This window comes from Octopus sinensis, linkage group LG17, assembly GCF_006345805.1.
Source record: "Octopus sinensis linkage group LG17, ASM634580v1, whole genome shotgun sequence".
Taxonomy (NCBI): domain Eukaryota; kingdom Metazoa; phylum Mollusca; class Cephalopoda; order Octopoda; family Octopodidae; genus Octopus; species Octopus sinensis.
Window position 1 is genome coordinate 44,447,624 of NC_043013.1, and position 26,005 is coordinate 44,473,628.

At 37.3% G+C, this 26,005-nt stretch overlaps 1 protein-coding gene across 2 annotated transcripts in view; it reads right to left on the bottom strand.

Annotated features, from left to right (window-relative positions):
* The window catches only part of LOC115220706 (tetraspanin-13), a 114,965-nt gene that overhangs the window by 34,028 nt on the left and 54,932 nt on the right, over positions 1 to 26,005 (bottom strand). For both annotated transcript variants that reach the window (XM_029790855.2, XM_029790854.2), the window contains exon 3: positions 9,118 to 9,336. In XM_029790855.2, coding sequence (XP_029646715.1) covers positions 9,118 to 9,336 — 219 coding nt within the window. The remainder of the gene's footprint in view (positions 1 to 9,117; positions 9,337 to 26,005) is intronic.

Sequence of the window (26,005 nt, forward strand, 5' to 3'; positions counted from 1 at the left end):
ATGACACCACTAAGACAGAATAAAATTCGAATTACAGAATAAAAGTAGCTCTAGAATCAAATCTTTATCTAAATGATATAGTTAATGTATGTGTATCACTGAAAAGCCAGAAGCTGTAGTTTACATCTGGGGGAAAATATCCCTTTACAGATGAATTGTGTTAAAGAAAAAACACCCTACACTTCAGAGCTAAGCTTTTTAAAGATACATATAGAGTAAGTATGTCATATAAAGATTCTTTTCTAGAGCTGGTTACATTGCACTATTCAGATTTTATAGAGTCGCAGTGGCATCATTGCAAACCAGTGCATTGTTTGTATACTGTTCCTATAGATTTCAGATAGGCTGATCTGACCTTCTTTCAGAAGTGACCCATGTATGTGACACTGACAAGCCACAAAAATGGCAAAATGCATATCTGTTGTTCTTGCGGTCACTTCTCGGGTGATTTTGTCTCATCTAGCTCTGAAGTCTATTGTGTTTTTTTTTTACCACGATATATCTTTAATATTTCTTTCTGAATCATACTTTGTGTGTTATTAGTTTCTTCAAAATAAGTCGACTTCCTTTCTACCTTATTGTTGTAAACCAATTCAAAAGAAGGCTTTTATTCAAATTTTATTCTACTTGCCGTCTAATCTGTTAATCACGGCTGTCCAACAATTAAGATGCATTATTTTATATTAGGTGAAAACAGTATCCATCTATTAACGTCATTCAACACTATATTGCATTTTTGTACTCAATACAAAATATAATATCTATCCTCTGTGTGAAAAGTCTGGCTGCATACACGTTAGCATATGTCAGGTGCATACAATTGACAACACAGTTAATTAAGATTTATTCAGTGAGTTCTATTCAACACATGTTTACGCGTGGAATTAGCAGAATCATTATTAACTTTAGATGGCTTGCAGGCGAGGTGAACAAATTAGTGAGAGAGATAGACTGGCAATACTTGCAGTCTTGGGAAGAGTTATCTGAGCGGAAAATTCATGGATGTATTCAACATCAAACTCGTGTTCGGCGTCAAATAGTTGACTGTCGTGGTGGTAACAGATTTGTGTAATAAATTTTGTGTTTATTTTTGTTTCATATATATTTTTTCGGATGCAGCCAGACTTTTCACACAGGTATGCTTTTATCTATTATTTACTATTGTAGAAAGGAATTAATGATAGAATATTATAATTCATAACACTTACACTGTAGGTTTACTATTCAGTTCCAATACACCATTCACTTACAAATTATTGTTTTACACCACTTACTGTTTTATACTGAGCTTTAGTTACAAATTATTGTTTGCTACACTACCCTGTTAACTCACAATCTACTCATTTACTAGATTTTACAGAAGGTCCACAAATTACTGTTTTACACTGTTGACTTACAAATTACTGATTTTCTATATTAACTTTTCAGAATTTAAACCAGCCATATCCAACCCAAATCTGCTACACATTTTATATTCAAACTAACCACATCCAGCCTCTCACAACTATTCTATAATGTCGCTCTAAAAATAAACATTCACATCATCAAAATTTCAAAGCGATGAGATAACACATGATTAACTGAAAATAATGTGAATAAATAGGTATTACATTTGACAGAGTTATCTGAATGCTAAAGAGTTAAATTACTGACATACAAATTACTATTGCACTACGGTGCACAGTTGACTTATAATTTACTATTTAACTACATTACTTTGTTCATTTACAAATTAAAGTTTCACTACACTAGACTGTTCACTAACTGCAGCAGTAAACTGTCAAACACAGTAGGGTATTGGATAAAATCGTTTATGGTATTTTATTCTGACCGTCTACATTACTTTTCTGTATAAAGCTCACTCAGGCTAATTTTGTCGCTCATCCTTTTAGAGTTGATAAGTACAGTACCAGTCAAGTACTGGGGTGGGGAGTTGATTCCCTGCCCCACCTGTTTCTTAGGATCAGATATGTGGAGAGATCAAGAAAGAATTGGTTCTACTGTAGCTCCCACCCCTGAGTCAATCTTTTTACCCCTACTGAAAGAAAAGGACTACTTAATTACCGATTTACCACATTACACTGTTAATTTACAAATTACTCAAATACTCTGAGTATTTACTGATGACAATGATATTAATAATAATAATAATGATAATAATAAAATGTTCTGATGCAATACCAAACACTGGCTCTCGTGACTTCTGATCTTAACTGATTGGAAGTGTTATTGTGTACATGTTTTGTCTTGGTATAAAAGATAGGCTACAGCAAATATTCTGCTCAGTATCACAGATTTGCTTGTCAGTTGTTTGACCATAACCAGTTGAGCATGTCCCTTAGTGGCTGATGATATGGGCATCTCTGATCATGTAATGCAAAACAGTCATTTGTGGACCATCTGTAAAAATTCTGTAATCAACTGATTACATTGACTCCAGTGTTCAACTGGTACTTATTTTATTGACCCCGAAAGATGAATGGCAAAGTTGACCTCAGCAGAATTTGAACTCAGAATGTAAAGACGGATGACATGCTGCTAAGCATTTCACCCGGCATGCTAATAATTCTGCCAACTCACAGCCTTGATGATGATGATGATAATAATAATAATAATAATAATAATAATAATAATGATGATGATTATGATTCTAAATTTGGTACAAAGTGAAAATTTGCAGAGATGGGAGAAAGTTACAGCCAATTATATCCACCTTGGTACTTGACTGGTATATTCTTATATTAATTGTAAAGGGATGTATGACAAAGTGAAACTTAGTAATGAGAAGAAAAAAAATCCTCCAATCAACAAAATGGTTTGTTTGTTTGTCTGTGTGTGTGTGTGTATGTATGTATGTAATGATGTAGATTATTTACCAGAGACTCTTTCTGATCTTAGGCACAGATCAAAAGAGATTAAAGTAAACATAAATTTAACTAATGATGACAGTAGCAATGACAGCTTTGAAGCACTGAAGACAAAGGAGTTCATTAACCCTCCATTCCCTATGATCTACACTCTCGTGCAATCACTCCTCTATGTTGTCCTTCTCACCATTAACACGTCCATCATTTGAAAAGCAAATTAAACATTGATTTCTTATGATCAGACACAAGATCAATGATTGTAGCAGAAGATCAAAGTTCATTGAATAATCACCAATATATTGCTGTCTCACTTTTATTTATTAAAAAAAATTTTTTTTTTTTTACTCCTAAAGGCTGAACAGTAAGGCCAGCCTGCACAGGATTTGAACCTCACAAGTAAGATTATATGTATTTTGCCCAGTGCTGTACTGTTTGAAGTCATCTGCACAACCACGTGTAGCCGTGCACCAATTTTGGTAGGAAGGTCAAAAAAGATTAAACTCAAATATTTTTAATACACTATATTATGTAATATAAAGCACACGCATATATATTATAAACACAATATATATATATATATATATATATATATATATAAACCCATTTCAAACATCAATAACAATTCAAATTAAACCTTGCTATCTTCCAATCATCATAGTCTCTTGACTAGAAAAAGCATAAATGTGATTCACCCCTTCCCTCCTCAGATTAACAACACTCAAACATGCATACATACACACATACACACACACAAACCTAGTTATTACGTTGTAATCAAATATGCTAAAGCTGAACTGCAGAAGGATTAAAGGATTAGTCAGTTATTACAGAAGACTTAATACCAACTGTATTGACTACTGACAAATGTTTACTATCTTTCTAGAGATAATCTAGAAACATCAATAAGACTTCCTTGTGGCTTCTACACGTGTCTTTATATGATATAAAATGGCAAGCCGTAATCACCATCTAGATTGCCCATTTGTGCTGACGAGGAAGCCTCTGTGTGGTTCCTCAAATTGCTTCATTGTTTTATGATTTTCTCTTTAATAGTTTAGTTAGAAGAGAAAGAGTAGTACTCGTGATATTTTTGCAGGACCACCAAGGCTAGAGAGATGGCGGAAGTTACCTCTAAACTCCAGAGGTAAAAATGGATTTTTGTGGGGACAACACCCCTACCTAGAAAAAAAGAAGTTACAGAAGCATTGAGAACAATTCAAAACTAACAGGACCTGGGAAAGGGGCAGAAAAGAGAACCCAGAGAACAATACAGTTAGGTCATGAAAGGTCTATGCTCTATAGGGGAAAAAAAGGGTCAAGTATCTTCAAACTGGAAAGTTGGTCTTAATGCTTGCAACAAAGTGAACTCAAAAGTATTCAAAGGCCAGATGATGGTATCAAATTAGGAAAGGGGAGCAGCTCCTCCAATGAACTTCCACATAGTTTCTGGCTATCAAGTTCTAATAAGGTTTTGGTCAATTGATGCCTAATGTAGAAGGCACTGGCCTAAAGTGCCAAACAGTATGATTGAACCAGGAACCCTGGAATGTAAAGCAAACCTCTTAACCACAGGATTGTATATCCAATGCCTCCATCAGTGAAGGTTGATCATGTCTCTGCACCTGTATGCGCAGACCTGGGAAAGGTTTTCTGTAGAAAATTAGCAGTTGCCCTTGCATGCTAGTCTCTCCCTTTTATGTTATAGATGTTGTCTGAGGGAAAGGCAAGGCCAGTGCAGTTTGGTACCAGTGTCATGGTAGGTATTGCTGTCACAATGAAAAAAAGAGCCAGAAATAGGCATGACAAAACATCCTGTCCGATGCCCTCACACTTTTGTCAATCCACTGCCCTGGATTGGTCAGTAAAAAACAAAGTAGCAATTCAGGGTGAAGAATGAGCACTTCTTTTATTGATCATGAAAGAATGAAAGACAAAGTTGACCTGGGCAGGAATTGAACAAAAAGCACAGAGACTCAGAGAAAATACTACGAGACATTCAATACTCTAATGATTGCTAATTTTCTGCTTTCTGTGTATGTGTGTATGTGAAGGCGCATGGCTTAGTGGTTAGAGTGTTGCACTCACAATTGCAATGTTGTGGGTTTGATTCTATACTATATATATATAGTATAGAGTAGGCATATATCGGCCTTGAGAGATCATGGATCTGTGCCTGAAGAAACTGCTGACAGTGGTGCAGCATCTGCTGTGGCTGTAGAGGCCCACATCAGAGTGGTAGTCATGCATACAGCAACAGCATTTAAAGGAGCTTCTGATTTTTCCTTCCGTCAAGCATGCTTTTCTTTGGTGGCAAGGCCATGTTTTTCTTCCCTTTGCTCATATATATTTATCATCATCATCATTTAACATCTGTTTTTCATACTGGCATGGGTTGGATGGTTTGACAGGAGCTGACAAGCCAGAAGATTGCATCAGACTTCATTGTCTGTTTTGACATGGTTTTTACAGCTGGATACCCTTCCTAATGGCAACCACTTCACAGAGTGTACTGGGTGCTTTTTTTTTATGTAGCACCAACACCAGTGCTTTATATGTGGCATCAGCATGGGTGCTTTTTACATGGCATCAGCATGGGGTCTGCCTGTCTGTCTGTCATAACGTATATGTAGAAGCAGGAAAGAAGAGGACGAATCAAAGGGATAACCCCTGTCAGAATGTATATTTATGAAAATGGAAGGTGAGGAGAGAAAGTTGTTTTTGAGAGAGAAATATGGTGAGAGTGTGCATGAAAGATAAATAGATAGGTAGTGTTGACACCATAGTAACTAACATGGAGAATTCATGAGATCACCTCCTCCAATGCTCTCTCCCCTCTCAAAATTCCTTGTCTTGCAAGTTATTTGGTGATCCTGCCAGTGCCACGTAAAAAGCATCCAGTCCACACAGTAAAGTGCTTGGCATTTGGAAGGGCACCCAGCTGTAAAACCATGCCAAAACTGACCTTGCCTGTGCTGGTCTCAAGTAAAAAGCACTCAGTTGACTCTACAGAGTGGTTGGTGTTAGAAAGGTAAAAAAACCAGCTGTAAAAACCCTGCCAAAATGGACACAGTAGCCCGAGGCAGTCTCCTACCTGGTCGACTCCTGTCAAGCCATCCAACCCATTAAATGATTATGATGAAGGTCGATAATTGGTTGGAAGTAATTTAAAATTTTTAATTGGCGTGGTGGATTGTGGGTAGTGGTGGTAGTAGCTGAGAGCACATTAACTGCTGCCACCTCATTTAACATAGTTACCTGCTGAAAATAGAAGCCGAATATCATTAAAACTACATTCTACCATGTTAAAAAAATGAACTCATTGGATAAAGTGGTTCTGATTCTCCCTGTGTGAAAAAGAAAAACAAAATGGTCACAGCTTGAATGCTGTCTGTATGAACAGGGGATGGTCTGAGGCTAAACGACAAAAAAACTTAGAAAAGCCTCATTAGTTCAGGTAAACATCTATATGTATTACTTTCAAAAATTATACTCAATCACCCTGTAAGTGGTAATACAGTGATATGTTAGGCAAGTGTGTAACAAATCCACCCCACACCCCAATACAAGATAGGTATGACTGCTGCTACTACTCTATGCCTGTATGTGTGAGTGCTTCTCTCTCTCTTTCTCTCTATCTACTTACCTATCTGTCTGGCTGTCTGTGTATATGTGTGTAATATAATCACAAAAACACAAACAGGGAATATATATATATAAAGTTAATCCAAACAAGAAAACACAAAAAAACACAACAACGCGAGGACGTGGAACAAATATAGTATTATTGGACGCTCAGGAAAGAAGGAGGGTTTAATGTTTCGAAGGGAGCTCTTCGTCGGAAACATAGGAGAAGGAAAGATCCAGAGAAGGGAAGACAGAGGAAAAAAAAATCGCCAACGGTACACACGAGGTCATCATATATATATATGAGCGTCCAATAATACTATATTTGTTCCACGTCCCCTTGTTGTGTTTTTTTGTGCTTTCTTGTTTGGATTAACTTTATATATATATATGTATACTTGAGTGTTTAGCTGTGGATATCTATCTATATGTAACATATGCACATTGACATACTTATGGTCGTTCATTGATGTGTAACACTGAAATCCAACCTTCACACAACAAATATACACACACACACACACACGCACAAAGCTGATATGAAAATGTATGAGTAAAAACCTTTTGTACATTAATCATCCACCAACGTAGAAACGTATGAGTATTAAACCGATGTAACAGCTGCAAAATCAGTCACATCTGTTACTCAGTTGTAATATTTTGTCGTTAATGACTAGAATCATTAGGTGGCGAGTTTGAAGCAATGCTTGAATGCCAGGTTAAATTCTGTAGTGTATTTTATGTCATTCTAAAGAGATTTTCAGTTCAAATACTTTGCCAAGGTTGACTTAGGCACTTGTACCGTCTGAGATTGATGAAATAACTGCCAGTCATATACAAAGATCAATTCATATGAAAATTTTTACCTTACACTAACAGTGCTACGTAAAAAGCGCTGGTGCTGGTACCACATAAAAGCACTGGTGATAATGCCAAACTAAAAGCATTGGTGCCATGTAAAACGCACTAGTGATGGTACCACATAAAAGCACTGGCGATAGTTTTCAACTAGCAACAATCACGCCTCGGATTTACCTCATTGGCCATGGTACCGCCTCTGTCAAATAAAACGCACCAGTGTCATATAAAACACACCGGAGCTAATAGTTGATATAAACAACTATTATAACTACCCATTAAAATTGTTGTGGCCTTGTGCCTGTGTTAGACAACATTAGTGATTGGCTATGTGGTAAAAAAGTTGGCTTCTAAACTATATGGTTTTGTGTTTGTTCATGTTGCATAGCACCATGGGCAAGTGTCTTCTTCACTAGTGCCAGACTTATTAATGATTTGTGAGTTAAGTTGGTAGACGGAAAGTGAAAACTGGTTTTTGGGTTCATTCCATTGCATGCATATGTGCAGGTGAGTGATCATAAATGAGTGAGTGTGTGTGTGTTTCTTCACACCTGTGTCCTGATATTGTTGATACACTTAACACATGAATCAATAACACTGGTCAGATGGTACCATTGTTTATACCTGCTTTAAAAACATGCCAGGTCATTTTATGGCTTGTCATATAAAAAACCAAGGGAGTAAATATCTTATTTGGAATCAAACTGGTAAAGCATCTAGAACAGAGAAATCTGCCTCAATAAATCTCATCTAACCCATGATGCATGGGAAAAACAGGTATAAAGATAAGATAATGACCATTGTCATTGTTTAATATCTGCTTTCCATGCAGGCATGGGTTGGACGGTTTGACAGGAGCTGGTCAGCTGCAGAGCTGTCCAGACTTCAATTACCTGTTGTAACATGGTTTCTATAGTTAGATGCCCTTCCTAATGCCAACCACTTTACAGAGTGTGCTGGGGGCCTTTTATGTGCCACTGGCATGGGTGTGTTTATGTAGCACTGAAAAAGTGAATTTTATATAGTACCAGCATCTGTAAAAGACAAGCCTGTATGTATGGATGTCTGCGATTTCAGTTAGTTTGATGTGTTTTCTCAAGAACAGCAAATCGCCACAACTCCTGGTCCCTTATCCTTTTCTCAGTGAAGTCCAGTGTTTGAAGATCCACTTTGTCCCACATCTTCCTGGGACTATCCCTCCACAATTAGAGTTTGATGATAAACGAAAAACTGTGAAGTGCAAATTTAGTTACTAAATATAGTAAAGAACTATATTAAGCAAACCTAGTAAAATCCTAGACTAAGTAATTTAGTTTGATCCAGTTTTGTTTAAAACTTTAGCATTCAGATTTATTCCATCAAATTTATTCAAATTGTTGCTTCAAGATTTCAATGGTATGTTTGTATAGTTTTTGAATGGCATTGTAGGGTATGTGTGAGAGGATGGATCTGTCACTTTTAACATAAAACAGCTAGAATATCTGGGCTGGATATGGTCGGATTAAATATTCTTTCCCCTCTTTTACCTGACCATTCCCAGTCTTTTCAGGCATTGTATCTAAGACTATATTATACAATCTACATTCTTTTTTAAGTGGTTAGGCTTGTGATCTGAGGGAAATTTGGCTGCTGTTTCCAGCAGATCAAGCAAGTGCATAAGGGTTCTTTCTTTGGAACACATGGTACTCAGCCATTGACAAGAATATAAAGTTTTAAAAAGAAAAAAAAGTACAGATACAGAAACAAGTGAAAGACGAATGATACTCACTCCACTACACACGGGGTGTCCTGTGTTCAATAAAACTGGTGCATTTACTTCCTGGAGTCCACAACAGTTAAACACATACTGCACATCGTAGCGAGTCTTGTTACCAGCAAGCTTCCATCCCCTAATTGCAAGAGAGTCTTTCTGAGCATCGTTCATAGCGAGACATGCACAAGCTAGAGAAAACTGGATGAGGAACAGAAGAAACAAAATGATCATGTACTGTAAAAAAAAGTTAAGGAAAATATAAAGATATATAAAGATATATATAAGTTCAGCAAAATTTAGATTCAGATGAATATGGTACTTAAGTTAAAGGCACCAGAATTTTGTATGGTATTATCCATATAAATCAAATGGGGTGATTATAATCAAAATAAGCAACAAGGATATCCAAGGTAGTGTAGTACAATTGTTTCATGCTACTTCATTTTATTAAACACTGTAAGTATTACATCAGTTTTAAAATGTCGAGCAATCTTCAGCCACTTATAGAATTTTTTTAATTAAACGGACAATGCACATTCTTATACTTATTTCATTTGCCAACATTACAAAGAGGGTAGATATATAGACAGAGAGGTTAATTTCCTCATTAAGAACATGGTGGTAGTATGTTCTTCTCCATCTGTAGATTTTTTATCACTAGGATATATATATATATATATATAGGTATAATAGAACAAAACATGAAGAGGCAGTTTCAAGACATCAAATTAAGTTATAACTCAGTGAAGAGGAAACAAAGATATATGAATATATATAATACTGCAGAAAACTAAGTGATCCAGAAAGTGCAAGTTCATAGTGATTCAGATGAGGTAATTATTTGTATCTAAAGCATCACCTTTACCTTTGTAGCAGTTGACTATTATGCTGCTACACCAGTCATTGGGTATGACTCCTTCGTATATATATATATATATATATATACACAAAAAGGGTGAAATATAATTAATTTAATAAAATTAATAAATTATAATAAAGGGTTAATTGCAACAAGTTGCTCAAAACCACATACCGAAAATATTAGAAATGGCAGCCAAATCGGTCACCATTTCTCCTACTAGTAAAAAAGTCTCCACAAACAAACAGAATTTGCAACCCGTATATGGTAAAGAGAAAGAAAATAATAAAATCCCAGTCTATTTGGATTAATTATAGACGAAATCATTTCTGGATTAGAACCAGAGGTTCATTTCCTTGTCAATATATTTTCTTTCTCTTTACCATATACGGGTTGCAAATTCTGTTTGTTTGTAGAGACTTTTTTACTAGTAGGAGGAAATGGTGACCGATTTGGCTGCCATTTCTAATATTTTCGGTATGTGGTTTTGAGCAACTTGTTGCAATTAACCCTTTATTATAATTAATATATATATATATATATATATATATATATATATGAGAGGTGGAGGAGGCATTTGACTATAAAATAAGGTCTCGATACTGTGTATTTGTTCAACAGATGTTAGCATGGAAAAAAAATAGGATGCAAAACAAACTGCTCCCAAGTGCAGCACAAGTGTCCTGCAAAAGGTGATGGGTAGAGCCCTTCTCTGCCAACTAAATGATAAAAATTTACAAAAGAATAACAATATAGATGCAACAGTTGAGGAAGTAGAATCACTGTCATTAACCATTATTGTCACCATCACTACCATCACTGTTGCCATCATTATCTTCATCCTCAATACACAAGGATTCCTCATGTTTCAGAAATTTTAGTTATGGTAATACAAGTACTGGCATTGGTTTTTGTATTTTTTGGTTTATTTTTCCAAGAATTTACACAGGAATGCATCACAATTATTGCATGGAATTCAATAGGGAAATAGATGTTGCTTTATAGAATTCCCTCATCACAGCAAAGCTTTCAGGAATACAACCTTTCTACAACACAGGAGATTGCTGTATCTACAATCACTTCAATTTCGTCGCCACCACTACCCCATCATCATTATCATCATCATAAACAAGCACCGGAAGTTACAAAACTTAGCAAAAATTTCTGTGTTAATGAGAGAGAGAGAGAAAGAGAGAGAGATTTTGTTTGTATTTTCAATATAATTTGAAGAAATTATAGAAGCAGTAACGTTTCAGTAATAATTAACCCATAGGGAATTATACTAGAACCAGTGCTATGTTATTATTATTATTATTAATAATAATAATTCCACATTCCATAACTACTGAATAGTTGTTTATTTTTGTAAATAACTCTTGAAATGGCATTCCAGCTCTAAATTCCAGAACTAAATGTTATTTTTTTTTACTTGTTTATTTTATTGATTTTTGTTAATTATTTTGGAAAATGGTAATAAGTAAAGTGGTAATGGAATTGGAGTAAGACCTGACAGGCAAACGGCTTCTTGAAATAAGGGTGAGTAATACAAAGGAGAAGTAAAAAATAGTAAGTCAGATCTCTAAATATAAATGTTGTTGCAGTTTAGTCCAAAGAAGGCACCGATTGAGCAGACTTGTAATCAAAGGTGTGCTAGTATTGACTAACCAGTATTTTTGTATTTCCAGAGACTACATTATTTTAGGTGACAAAAGAGGAAAACACACGATAATGAAGATGAATGGCAGATAAATCGACGGATGGATGAATGCGCATCCAGGCTCAGCGGTTGCGTAGGAAGTCGGGGACAAGAAACAGGAAGAAAGAGTGAGAGAAAGTTGGAGCGAAAGAGTACAACAGGGGCTGCCACCCCCCCTGCCGGAGCCTCGTGGAACTTTAGGTGTTTTCGCTCAATAAACACACACACAACGCCCGGTCTGGGAATCGAAACCGCGATCCTCCGACTGCGAGTCCGCTGCCCTAACCACTGGGCCATTGTGCCTCCGCTGTTGTTGTTGTGGTGGTGGTGGTGGCAGAATTGATAGAGCATCAGACATTATCGTGAAGTCTTTCAAATATCTAGGCCATGTAATAACAGTAGATTAAGGTGATTAAACAAATGTGAGAGAGACAGATACATAGGGTGCTTTTGTAAAATTGTCTTACTATATAAAGTATCCACTAGGACAGATTATATCTATCACAGTGCCTGCCAAGGACAGATTATACAGCAGTGCCCACCTAAGACAGACTATATTTATATTTTTCAAACGTTTTGGATATCTTTTTTATATTAGGAGAGGGGGAAGTTTAGTGTTCCAGATCCAATGGTCTTGTGGCCTCCACTCCTCATTAGCGACATCCCAACTTACTATACCACTTCAGTTATAAACTTTTCATCTCACTATACGAGCAGTCTATATAATTATTATACCATACACCCTGCTCCATCACCAGCACAATAGCGTTAGTCTTTCAAATATCTAGGCCATGTAATAACAGTAGAGTATTATTCAGATTTTCTCCTCTCACATTATTTATTATTATTATTATTAAGGCGGCAAACAGGCAGAATTGCATGCCGGGAAAAATATTTAGTGGTATTTCATCCGTCTTTATGTTCTGAGTTCAAACTCTGCCGAGGTTGACTTTGCCTTTCATCCTTTCGGGGTCGATGAATTAAGTGCCAGTGAAACATTGGGGTCGATGTAATCGACTGGTCCCCTCCCCCACATTTCAGGCCTTGTGCTCTTAGTAGAAAGGATTATTATTATTTAAAGTGGCAAGCTGGCAGAATTGTTAGCATTTTGGGCAAAATGTTTAGAGTTATTTTGTCAGTCTTTACATTCCAAGTTCAAATTCCCTTAAGGTTGACTTTGCCTTTCATCCTTTCGGGGTCGATAAAATAAATACTAGTCGAGTACTGAGGGTTGATATGATCAACTTAACCACTTCCCCTGAACTTGCTGGCCTTGAACCAGAATTTGAAAGCATTATTATTGCTGTTGTTTGCTTGTTTGTTTGTTGAGCGAAGCGGTCTTTGTCCCGTGTGTAGTGGGAGAAGTCCGAAACGTGGTCCTTTGCTATTTGTAAGACCCGCAGAAGAGAAAGCAGGTCGACCCCAGACGCCGAGAGCATTGACGGATGGATGTATGCGCATCCATGTTCAGCGATTGCGTAGGAAGTCGGGGACAAGAAACAGGAAGAAAGAGTGAGAGAAAGTTGGAGCGAAAGAGTACAACAGAGGTCGCCACCACCCCCTGCCAGAGCCTCGTTGAGCTTTATGTGTTTTCTCTCAATAAACACACACAACGCCCAGTTTGGGAATTGAAACTGCGATCCTCCGACCACAAGTCTGTTGCCCTAACCACTAGGCCATTGTGCCTCTGCTGTTGTTGTTGTGGTGGTGGTGGCAGAATTGGTAGAGTATCAGACAAAATCCTTTATAGTTTTTTACTTGTGTCCCTACATCCCAGTTCAAATTTTATGAAGACCAAATTTAACTTTCATCTCTCCAGAGAGAAGATAAAGAGGTGTTAATGAATAACATAATTGTGTACTGGAGGTTAAGTTAATTCCCTGTATTCTCTCATTTAAACTGGAAACCCTGTGTCTATCTTAGAAATTATTGCTATTGAGGAGGTGAGCTACCACAACTGTTAACATGTTGGACAAAATGTTATGTGGAATTTCTTCAGGCTCTTTATGCTCTGAGTTCAAATCCTGCTATGGTCAACTTTGCCTTTCACACTTTTAGGGTCAATAAAATATGTACCAGTCAAGTACTGCGGTTGATATAATTGACTTGTCCGTTAACTTCAAAACTATTGGCCTTGTGCCTAAAGCTGAAAAAATTATTATTATTCTTACTATTGAGTGAGTGAGAGAGCAATGCATGCCATCAAAGTGACACTGGGATACAAATATATGAAGTGCAATATACCCATCATGACTACCCTTCTGACAAGGGTACACCAGGCACATGCATCACAACCATATGTATGCAACATGGTGATCTCATATCAAGATAAACAGCGCATGACCTTGAAGGTGGGGCTCAGTAAGAATTTTCTTCAAGTAGAGTAGCCCATTCTGCTCAAAAGGTCCCTGGTTTGTTTTAAGGATGATGAATGAAACATCCATGTTTCCAGAGGTGTATTATTCAAACCCCAAAGAATTCCTCACAACACATGGCTATGATATTCCCCCACTACTTCTGCTCATAATCAGATAAGCACATATCATCAGCCACCAAGGGACATGCTCAACTGGTTAAGGTCAAACAAGTGACAAGCAAATCTGTGGTATTGAGCAGAATATTTGCTGTAGCCCATCTTTTATACCAAGAAAAAACAATGTAAATGATAACACTTCCAATCAGTTAAGATCAGAAGCCATGAGAGCCACTGCCTGGTACTGCATCAGGGAATTGAGAGCCTGATTATTATTATTATTATTAAGACAGTGAACTGGTTTTATCTTTAGCACACCAGGCAAAATGATTTGCAGCATTTTGTCCATCTTTACATTCTGAGTTCAAATTACTGCCAAGGTTGACTTTGCCTTTCATCTTTTTGGGGTCGATAAATTAAGTACCAGTTGAGTACTGGGGTTGATGTAATCAACTTAACCCCCACCCCTTCCAAAATTTCAGGCCTTGTGCCTAGAGAGGATTCAGTCTTAACACAAGGTTCAATTCTATTAAGAATTACTCTGTGGACATCTTCATGACCTCCCCACCACTGCACCTTTTCTACGTTTTTCGACTCTCTCTCTCTCTCTCTCTCTCTTTCTTTACTTGTTTCAGTCATTTGACTGCGGCCATGCTGGAGTACCGCCTTTAATCGAGCAACTCGACCCCGGGACTTATTCTTTGTAAGCCCAGTACTTATTCTATCGGTCTCTTTTTGCCGAACCGCTAAGTGACGGGGACATAAACACACCAGCATCGGTTGTCAAGCAATGCTAGGGGGACAAACACAGACACACACACATACATATATATATATATACATATATACGACGGACTTCTTTCAGTTTCTGTCTACCAAATCCACTCACAAGGCTTTGGTCGGCCCGACTGTTCACACTTTTTCCACTATGTCCACCCAACTAACCAACAACTTCACATAAACAGACACACACACAAATATAAATGGAATCAGTCAAATTTTCATTGGTGACCCACCATCACCACCACCACCACCACCAACATATTGGTGAAAATAACCACAACCAGTAACTGCTATATTCTACTGCTGTTTAATAATAAAAGATGTCTAATGCACATATTCTTCAGTCAGCTAGACATTTTCTACTTTTTCCGCATTATTTTATACCTTATTTCACCTCTACCGACACACACATACACACACACACATGCAAACATGTTCAGCGATGCAGGCATACACATAGTACAGTACAGCCAAGCTAAGGAAGCTAATGACGAGACAATTATTACAAGTGTCATATGTAAAAGACTGCCTCCGACTTCCCACTACCACTTTCATCAGTAATTACATTAACTAGTCTACAGCTACTCACCGACAATGTGTGTGTGTGTATATTAATTTCTGCACACACACACACACAATGCCTGTTTTTAACACGTCTATGGACATAGACACCAAGCTGACTGCACTCATCTGTGATTGGTAAAAGTACAATCAGAATCGTTTCAGTAGTGACTAGCTGTACACAACCTTTCTATATGACTTTGTAATTCTACTTATTACACACACAAACTGAGGCAATGTGGTTGTGAGTTCTGGTAGAAATAGCAACTAAATCTCCCTCAATTCACGCACAACTGTCTTTAAAAAAAGATATGGTAACAATGAATGATGTAGTCTTGGCCTAGATATTAAAAAAAAAAAAAAAAAAAAAAAGGGAGGATGGTCATAACTGGAACTCTTTTGAAACCACAAGTCCTCTCATTCAGAGCAAACTCAGAGCTAAAACAACAAATACCAATTACACATGCATGCATACATGTAATTTTAAATTTTAAAGAATTTAGTTTTAAAATACATGTTTATGTGTAAACATACAAAGATATGACAAAAAAATGTCAACTAGAAATGGTCATATTCTAAGAGTGGGAGTATGGAGGAGGGTTGTTATCTAAAATCTAAATCTGTAAAATAACATATTCCAAAACACATTCTGTAGCTGTTGTTGCTGTCGTAGGATTACTGCTGGACCAGTGCTACTACAGAGCTGATGTTAACAATTACATGGATGGTAATAGACCTGGTTTTCAATGATAAGGTATGGCTGTGTGGTTAAGAGGCTTGCTCTGCAGCAATGTGGTTTTGAGTTCAGTCCCACTATAGGGCAAGCATCTTCTGAAGCCCTGGGCTGACTGGTGTCTTCTGAGTGAATTTAATATATGGATATATGTAGAAATCCACTGTATATATATATAAAGGCGCAGGAGTGGCTGTGTGGTAAGTAGCTTGCTTACCAACCACACAGTTCAAGGTTCCTTCCCACTGCGTGGCACCTTGGGCAAGTGACTTCTACTATAGCCTCAGGCTGACCAAAGCCTTGTGAGTGGATTTGGTAGACAGAAACTGCAAGAAGCCTGTCGTATACATGTAATATATATATATATATATGTATGTGTGTGTTTGTGTGTCTGTGTTTGTCCCCCCCAACATTGCTTGACAACCGATGATGGTCCCCGTACTGATAGAATAAGTACTAGGCTTCCAAAGAATAAGTCCTGGGGTCGATTTGCTCGACTAAAGTTGGTGCTCCAGCATGGCTGCAATCAAATGACCGAAACAAGAGAGTGTAAAGAGTATATATATATATATGTGTGTGTGTGTGTGTGTGTGTATCTGTTTATCTCTTGCCAACACTTGATAAGCAGTGTTGGTTTGTTTGTGTCCCTTCCCCATATTTTAGCAGTTTGGCAAAAGACATTGATAGGATAGGTACCAAACTTAAAAACTGATTTGCTTGACTAAACCCTTTAAGGTGGTGCTCCAGCATGGCTGCAGTTCAATGACCGAAACATGTACAACAAAAGATAAACCACTTTGCCCTGCCAACTCTTAGTCCTATGACAGAGAATAGTCATTAGCAGTGGTGGTAGTCTGTGATATAAAACAAACCAGATACAGTCTTACAGTACATAGATTTTCATTTGAATAAGCTCCAGCTTCAGATCCTTTGGAGGCTGATGCAATCCTGTACTTTCAGACAAGTTAGGGACCAGCTCTCCCAGTTTCTGTTCACTCATCCCCGAAGGTTTGTAAGTATCTGAAAAAATGGCAAGTTGTTTCATCCTAAGTTGTTTATGATCAAAGTATCTTAGACATGACCATTTGGCTAATATCTCAAGCTGGTTGAGCAACCATGTAAAGGTTCTGTTGTGTGTGTGTGAAAGAGTGTGTATTATCATTATCATCATCCTTTTAACATCCACTTTTCCATGCTTGCATATGTCAGGTTGAACTTGAGGTCAGTTTCCTGCAGCCAGATGTCCCTCCTCTCACTCCCACCTGTTTCCAGGTAATTCAATATTTTCCTAAGATCAGACATGTTTTCACTATCATGTCATGTCAAGATAAGGAAACAGTAATAAACACACACATTCATATATATATATATCATCACCACATGATGAGCTTCCTTCAGTTTCCATCTACCAAACCTACTCACAAGGCTTTGGATGACCCAGAGCTATAGAAGGCACCTGCCCAAGGTGTCACGTAGTGGGACTGAACCTGAAACCATGTGGTTGGGAATCAAGCTTCTAACCACACAGCCACACCTGCACCTGTCTACGGAGAGCCAATCAATTCAGTTGTCTGTACTACTTTTTCCTATAAATATTGGCGTCTGTCCTACTACCGTGCCAATACAAATGTATGTAATGCTCGACACAGAGCTGTGGAATTGGCTTGGAGTTGTAGACAAAACTAGATTAATGTTTAGCTTTATTCTTCGGAACGTTCTGAGTTCAAAAACCGCCAGGGTAGAATCTGGCTTTCATCTTCCATCCCCGATCGATAAGTTAACAGCTAGCTATGTGCCACAGGAGACGGGAGTTCAATTCGATAAATATAAATGAATAAAAATAAAATGGCTTTATGCCTAGATCAAAGAAATCAATATTATTATTTCCTCAATGTAACATGTTTGTTGTAATTTAGCTTTAAATTTACTGTTTCAATCACCCTCACCACCACTACTACTATTACTACTACTCCTGCTACTACCACCACCACTACAAACACTATCTATTTCCCTTATTGCTGCTACCATCATCATGAATGTCACCATAACCGTTAGCATCATATTTCTTGTATAAATTATAGATAAGCCCAGCAGCTGTTGGCACCATCTAATCTCTGAATATGTGTGAACTCCAAAATTTTAGGCTGGTTCTTAATGAAAACTGTTCTAACAATAGAACTGTTGAAATTTATTTGAAACCTGGAGGACAGAGCGAGTGTATGCGTGTTTGTGTGTGTGTATTGAAGCTGTTTCAAGCACACTTTAATGATCATTGGGACACCATCGGGTGTCACAGCCTCCAGCTTCCACCTTCAAAATCTATCATTATGACAGTTTAACCTCAAGCCAGTGTTGATTGAACAGTTCTGTTATCAAATATGTCCACGTTGTAGTCATCCAGTATTTCTTTTATTTCTTTTAAAATGACTAGCTATGGTTTGAGGCACATTTGGCTGATATTTCTAACAGGTCACGCAGTCATATGGTAGTCTCTCTCAGTGGATTGTCTAAACATGGAAAGTGAAAAATCACTTAACACATTTGCATTCATATCTATGTGCCATAATGAATGAGTGAATCATATAAACCACATGTTGCTGAGACAAATTAACATGTTCCTATAGGAGATAAACAGACTAACATATACTCTATGTGAATTTAAATATTTTATAAAAACGTCAACTTATTTATAAGACATCTCACACACACACACAAATAATGAGGCTGCCGTGCGTAATTGAATATAATCTGACATCAGCATGTATTATACCTTTATGCTTAATGCTTTTTAAGTGTTCACTTACGCACACCTGCTCAACACTCCCACCCTCGACCTGTTGGAAAAAACTAAAACACAACAACTGGAAAAGGAGATGGTTGTGCCCCAGCACTTGACAAGTATTTTATCACTTTCAGAAAGATTAAGTTGATTACAAGAGGAACTGAACTCAGGATGTAAAGAGATAAAACAAATACTACAAAGCGTTTTGTCTAATGTTCTAATGATTTTGCCTATATGTGTGTATATATCATCATCATCATCGTCGTTTAACGTCTGCTTTCCATGCTGGCATGAGTTGGACGGTTTGACTGAGAACTGGCAAGCCAGAAGGCTGTACCAGGCTCCAATCTGATCTGGTAAGGTTTCTGTAGCTGGATGCCCTTCCTAACACCAACCACTCCAAGAGTGTAGTGGGTACTTTTTATGTGTCACTAGCACAGGAGCCAGTTAGGCAGCAATGCCATCGACCACACTTGTATGGTGGTACTGGCATCGACCATGACAACAATTTTACTTGACTCCACAGGTCTTCTCAAGCACAGTATATTGCCGATGATTGATGGGTACTCTCAAATGGGCTGGTTATGTGACACTGGCATAGGCCACAGCTTTGATCTCACTTGGCTTGCTGTCTCTTCTCAAGCACAGCATATCTCCAAAGGTCTTGGTTGCTAGTCACTGCCTCTATGAGACCCAACGTTTGAAGGTTGTGCTTCACCACCTCATCCCAGGTCTTCCTAGGTCCACCTCTTCCACAAGTTCCCTCCACTGTTAGGGTGTGACACTTCACACAGTTGTCCTCATCCATACGTAACACATGATCATATATATATATATATATATATATACACACACACACACACACCTCCCCCCCCTTTTCCTCTTCCACTCTCAATGTATGTGTAAGTCATTCATTTACAAACTGCCTTCCACGAAGTGTAATAAGTGTACTCATCCTATACCTCATTTTCTCATTTACCCTCTCCCCCTTTCTCTATATAATGTAAAGTATGACTGAAGAAATCCTTCAGTCAACCAACCAATCAATATTTGTTTAAATTATTATATACAATTTGGTGGGGGTGGACAGGGTGGAAAAAGGGCATTGCTTCTACTTTTTACTGGTGCTACCAAAGTGAGTAGGACTGGTTTTGTTTACGACAGCATAAAATTCTGCAGCTTGATAAAATACAAGCAAAGAGGAAGTTTTGGTGGGTTGCAGTTCTGGGGAAGAATGATTGGTCAAAGTGCACAGTACAAGTTTTGGAGGGTGAAACACAATTGGGATAATGAGAAGCGCAGAAGAGGATGGGCTGCAATGAAGGTGGTAAGCAGTTTGGAAACTCAGAGAATCAGAAGTTGTTGTAGTAGTAAGAGAGTTGGTGGAGAGTAGAAACAGTACATTTATGAGTCAATGGTTGAAGTGTGTTGGTGAGTGAGTCTTTGTTAATCAGGTGAATTGATGCAGTCTAGTACGTGTGTGTGTGTGTGTGACAGGTTCAAGAACAGGGAGGTAGTGGGTGCAAGTGCACCCCCTAAAATTTTTGGGGGGCAATGGAAATATTTTGAACATCCTCCTGAAAATCTGGGTTTGCAAGTACATGCCCTAAAAATTTTTGTGGGACAATGGAAATGTGCTGAACATCCTTCAGAAAAACTGGGTTTACAAACCCTGAGCAAATTTCATTCCCGCACTTATGGTGAGAGAGAGAGAACAAGAGAGAGGGTTATGTAAAGGGTGAAGATTTGGTCATTTTATATCTGTGAAGTTGCATTGTGAGATCGTCAGAAATAGTGAATTTCTAACTTTTGTAGGGAGTCTGATACTAAAGCACCTGAGATCACCCCTTGTTTTATGATATAAGCTTGTTTTAAAGTGATCTGATTTAAAACTATCTGTCAAAATTTCATGTTGATTTATGTTCAAAACACAAGCTTAACCCTGTCACACTGTGTTCCTACTTTAGTGGGAATAGTTTACACGTCATCTGTGCTAGATATCCGTTAAAGCAGTAATGAACAACACATGTAGAAAAAGCAGTTAAAATACTAAAATTAGACAATTGATCATGTCACAGTTTTTATGGTGTCCCCCCACAGCTGTTATTTACCTTTGTTTTTAATTAAAAAAACTAAAAAAAAACAACTGATTTTGCAATGAAATAAGCGTGCAATGAACCTAGCAATTTGTCTTGTAAATGAGCAAAGCTTAGACTCATTGCAGTTGAAGAAATTATTAATGATATTTATTCATTGGACAAAGAATTTACACTTATGCTGGCAAGGTGAAAGCGATGAGGGAAGTAGCAATTCAGGTGAATAAATACAGTAGTTGAGAACAAGGTCTATTATCATTATTCTCCTGGATTTTTTTGAGATTCTGTCCATTAGTCTATTTGCAATCATTACTCTTGAACTGTGAATGCAACTATTTATTCTTTTGCCCAGTTGGAAGGAAAAGTTAGACAGAGGGGCCCTGACCTGAGAGGATTAATAATATTTTCCCCAGTCCTTCAATAATTTAAAAACTATTTGAAACAAGAACAGTGTATGTCTATAGAAATATGGTAACAAATGGGTTAAATTGTGTATTGGCAATGTTTAGTGAGACCATAGTACAAGACAGTTTTCTTGATGTGTGTAGCGATAGTGTTAAATGTACAGTGTAAGCCTAACTAGACTGCTATGTTGTCATGGCAAGAGGTTTTCTAGGTCTGTATTCATAGCAAAAAGTATTTTCCAGGTGTGATTTGTCAAAATAGCAGATGACTGACACCTGTTTGCAGAGGATTAATGGAGAATCATGGAAGGTATTATTGATGTTGGAATGGAGTGTGTCATTGTTAGTAGTAAGAACAAATAGGTCATTAGTATACAGAAGGGAGTGGGCCATATGTCCATATAATCAAACTGCTAGGTAAATTCAAACCTCCCCCCCCTCTCTCATTCTTTCTTTATGCATGTGTGTATATATATATATATATATAGTGAGGCTGCATGGCCTAGTGGTTAGGGTGTTGCATTCACAATCATGAGATCGTAGTTTCAATTCCTAGACCAAGTGGTGCGTTGTATTCTTGAGCAAAATGCTTCATCTAACATTACTCTATCACTTCAACACCTGACATGTGGTACACTATGCGCATGTTCAGGTAATGCTGATTTAATGGAGGGAATGAGCTAATATATAGCACATACATTTGATCACTATAAAACAGTCATTTGTGCATGAACACTCATCATCATCTTTGATGGGAGAGTCCATTATATATATATATATATATATATATATAATATATATATATATATATATGATATATTTATAAATGAGATGTATGTATGTATCTACTTATCGATCCATTTACCTACATCTAGGAGAGAGAATTTATTTGCTGGAGGTTTGGGCCCTGAATGGTAATAGGAAGAAACACCTACTGCCATAAGCTGATAAAAAGTGAACTATGAGAGAAGGAAAAATAAAAAGACTAAAAGACCATGACCGGAAGTACAACCAACTGATTGATGCTCAGCTACAGACTGAACTTATTGTCTCGGAAAATCCTTTTAAAATAAGCCAGTGTTCTGGAGAAGTTTATATATTTGGTCATCTTTTCACCATTGAAATTGTCATGCAACTTCTATATTTTCAGGTGATATAGATGAAGGTAAATGAGGAAAATGTGATTATCATTTAGCCCAAGGTCAAACTTGATTCAGCAGACCTATGATTAAAGACCATCCCGTCTGTTTTAGATTTTTAGGGGATGTCTAGAACCACATTATCTAGTATGTCTTCATTATTTAAGGTGGCAGGATGTAATTTAAGGGAAACTAGACTACCCGTGACCCATTGGGTCACCAATAGTTCAAGATACCCAAAAAACTGTGTATCTCAAGAATCCATGGTCTGATTTATGCGAAACTGGTGTTATTCCTTTCGTGTTCACATTTCAATGGTACCTTACTTTCAAAGTATTTATAAAAGAACCTGAAAAAACCATGTATCTCAGTAACCTGTAGTCCAATTCACACAAAACTTGTTTTAGTCCATTTGTATTCAAATGAGCATCCAATTCATGATGTCTCCTGTTTTTGTTTATTTTTCCCTCTGTTTCACCAGACACTCAGCTCTCCGAGTGTCCAATTCCTGATCTCTCCTGCTTCTGTCGCTTTCCCCCAGACACTCAACCTGGCTTTATTGGTCTCATTGATCCTTCTATTTGCATGCCTGTCCTGATCTTGGGTAAATATTTTGTAAAGGACCTGTTCAAACTTCAGTGTGAAATAAATTTTTCCACAGGTTTTATTCAAGTGCATTTCAACATATCTCACCTCCAAACCCACTGCAAGCCACTTTTTTTCTGGAAAAGAAATGGGGAAGAAGATGGTGGTGACCTTGGAGTTTCCCACCAATGGAGTTTTGTTTTGCAGGTTTTTTTATCTTTCCCAGGTTATTTCACATGCTTTCAATGAATGTGATATCAAAATCACACATAAATGGCTCCTTTCCCCAGAAAAGGAATGTTTTGGCTGCTATTTCTAGCACGCCCTGCTACCACATAACAGCTATTTGGGGTCTTTTATTGCAAATAACTATTACATGCTAGCAAGGCATGCTAGAAATAACAGCTAAATCTTTCCTTTTCTGGGGAAAGGAGCCATTTACGAGTGATTTTGATGTCACATTTGTTGAAAGCATGTGAAACAACCTGGAAAAGACAAAAAAAATACCCTGCAAAATAAAACCCCATTGGTGGGAAACTCAGGATTTCTCAGGAAATTCCGAGGTCCACAACATCCCTTTCTTTTCTGGGAAAAAAAGTGGCTTATAGTGGGTTTGGAGGTCTGGGAAAAACCTGTGGGAAAATATTATTTCACACCAGGGTACTAATGGGTCCTTTATGAAATATTCACCCTTGAAAATAATTTTAAAAAAATTTTAATATTGTCTGTTTAAAGAAAGTTAAAGTATAAGTATGTACCTTACAAACAACTTGCATTTTTGAAATCACATTTACTTAAAAATATTTCTAAATGATTAAAATATTGTGTTTAATAAAATCAAAAGTAGAAACATTTACTGTAAAAACACTTCATATTTTTTTGTTGGCAAGTTAAAGTCACTAAGACTTTTGCCCAGGCTGTGAAGTTTGTCTTCAAAATGGAGAAGACACTGATCATGTCTCTAATTGAAAGGTTAGAGTTTCTTCCTATTCAGGGTTATGTTATTTTCAGAGTATTTTCCCATTATGCATCGTTTTGGATATTTATGAATATGCCACCCCACCCATATCTCAGGAATCTCTGGTTCGATTTACGCAAAACTTGTTTCATTCTGTTTGCATTCACATTTCAGGGGTACCTTAATTCATAATATTTTCCCATTATGTGCCAGTTTGGCTGTATTAAATGGTAGACAAGCAAGCAAGCAGAGAGTTTTAGTAGTATATAGATTTGGAGCAACTTGAGCAGACATATAAAAGCACCCTTGTTGGCTGAGGCAAAAAATGCAGTCTTCTTCGGGTGTGCATTTACTAGAAATGTTGAAGGTAGATTTCTGTTATATCACACAAACCAATAAGTGATGGTGGCAGAAAAATACATTTTTTCTTTATACTTTCAACAATAAGAAATTGTTATGGTATAATTTGAACACAGAATGACTGGGATTCTGTTGCCAGATGACTGAACTGCATGGTTATGGTGCTCAAATTTTATCAATCCATTTGGCCAAATTCTTTGATGAGGAACATAAAGAAGTTTATCGCCTCAATCTACCTGACAGACAAGTTTCCAGTCTTATTTTGAAGAAGAGTAGCTAACAATAAAATGAAATACAGCTACCAGAAAAAAAAAGAAAGAAAAAAAAAAGAAAGTAAGAAAAATCAATAAGAACTGCTCTAAGTAATATTCAAAGATTCAAATGTACAAGAGGAAAAAAAAAATTCACCATCCTACTTTTACTGAAACAAAGACATATGAAATACATCCATACATTTCTAAAGCTCTTTTTATATCTTAAGTAGACTTTTGTATTGCCATGAGCAATTAATTTATTAATTAAAAGATTCATTCATATAACGAAAATGCAATTAATTAAAGACTCACCTGAAGAATAAGTACCATAAACTTTTTTGCTAATAAAAATGCCACTTTCATTAGAAATGACATAGTGGGTTAACTGCAGCATGTCACAGTTAAAAACAAAAGAGGTTTACAGCCGAAGTTGCACACACACGAACACATACCCACACACATGTTTATATTCATCATCATCATCGCTTAACGTCCGTTTTCCGCGCTAGCACGGGTTGGACGGTTCGACTGGGGTCAGGGAAGCCAGGAGGCTGCACCAGGCTCCAGTCTGATCTGGCAGTGTTTCTACAGCCGGATGCCCTTCCTAACGCCAACCACTCCGCGAGTGTAGTGGGTGTTTTTTACGTGCCACCTGCACAGGTGCCAGGGGAGTCTGGCATCGGCCACGATCGGTTGGTGCTTTTAACGTGCCACCGGCACGGAAGCCAGCCAAGGCGGCGCTGGCATCGGCCACGTTCGGATAGTGCTTTTTTATGTGCCACCGGCACAGAAGCCAGTATTCATCAGTACAAAATGTATTAAATTGTGTTGCATCTTTTTATATCAATATATAACTTAACGATTTCTTAAACAGAAGGTGATAAAATAAGTAACTAGACTAAAGCAAGTACTGGAATCAATGCAAGAGACAAGAAAAAACTTCAAAGGTGATGATTCAGTTTGCTCGTAATCCAATAACTGAAATCAGTAAAAGACTATTATAACTGTTTTTGACATAGACACAAGATCTGAAATTGGAAATGGTCAGTTATACCAACCCCACTACATGATTGGTACTTTATTTTATTGACTCTAGAAGAACGAAGAGCATTATATGTAATAAATTCTAAAGCCTTATTTGTTTTGATTTTTCCCGTATTGTAGTTGGATTGCAATACATAGCTAATCAATTTGCTATTTCTATTAATGGTAACATAAAA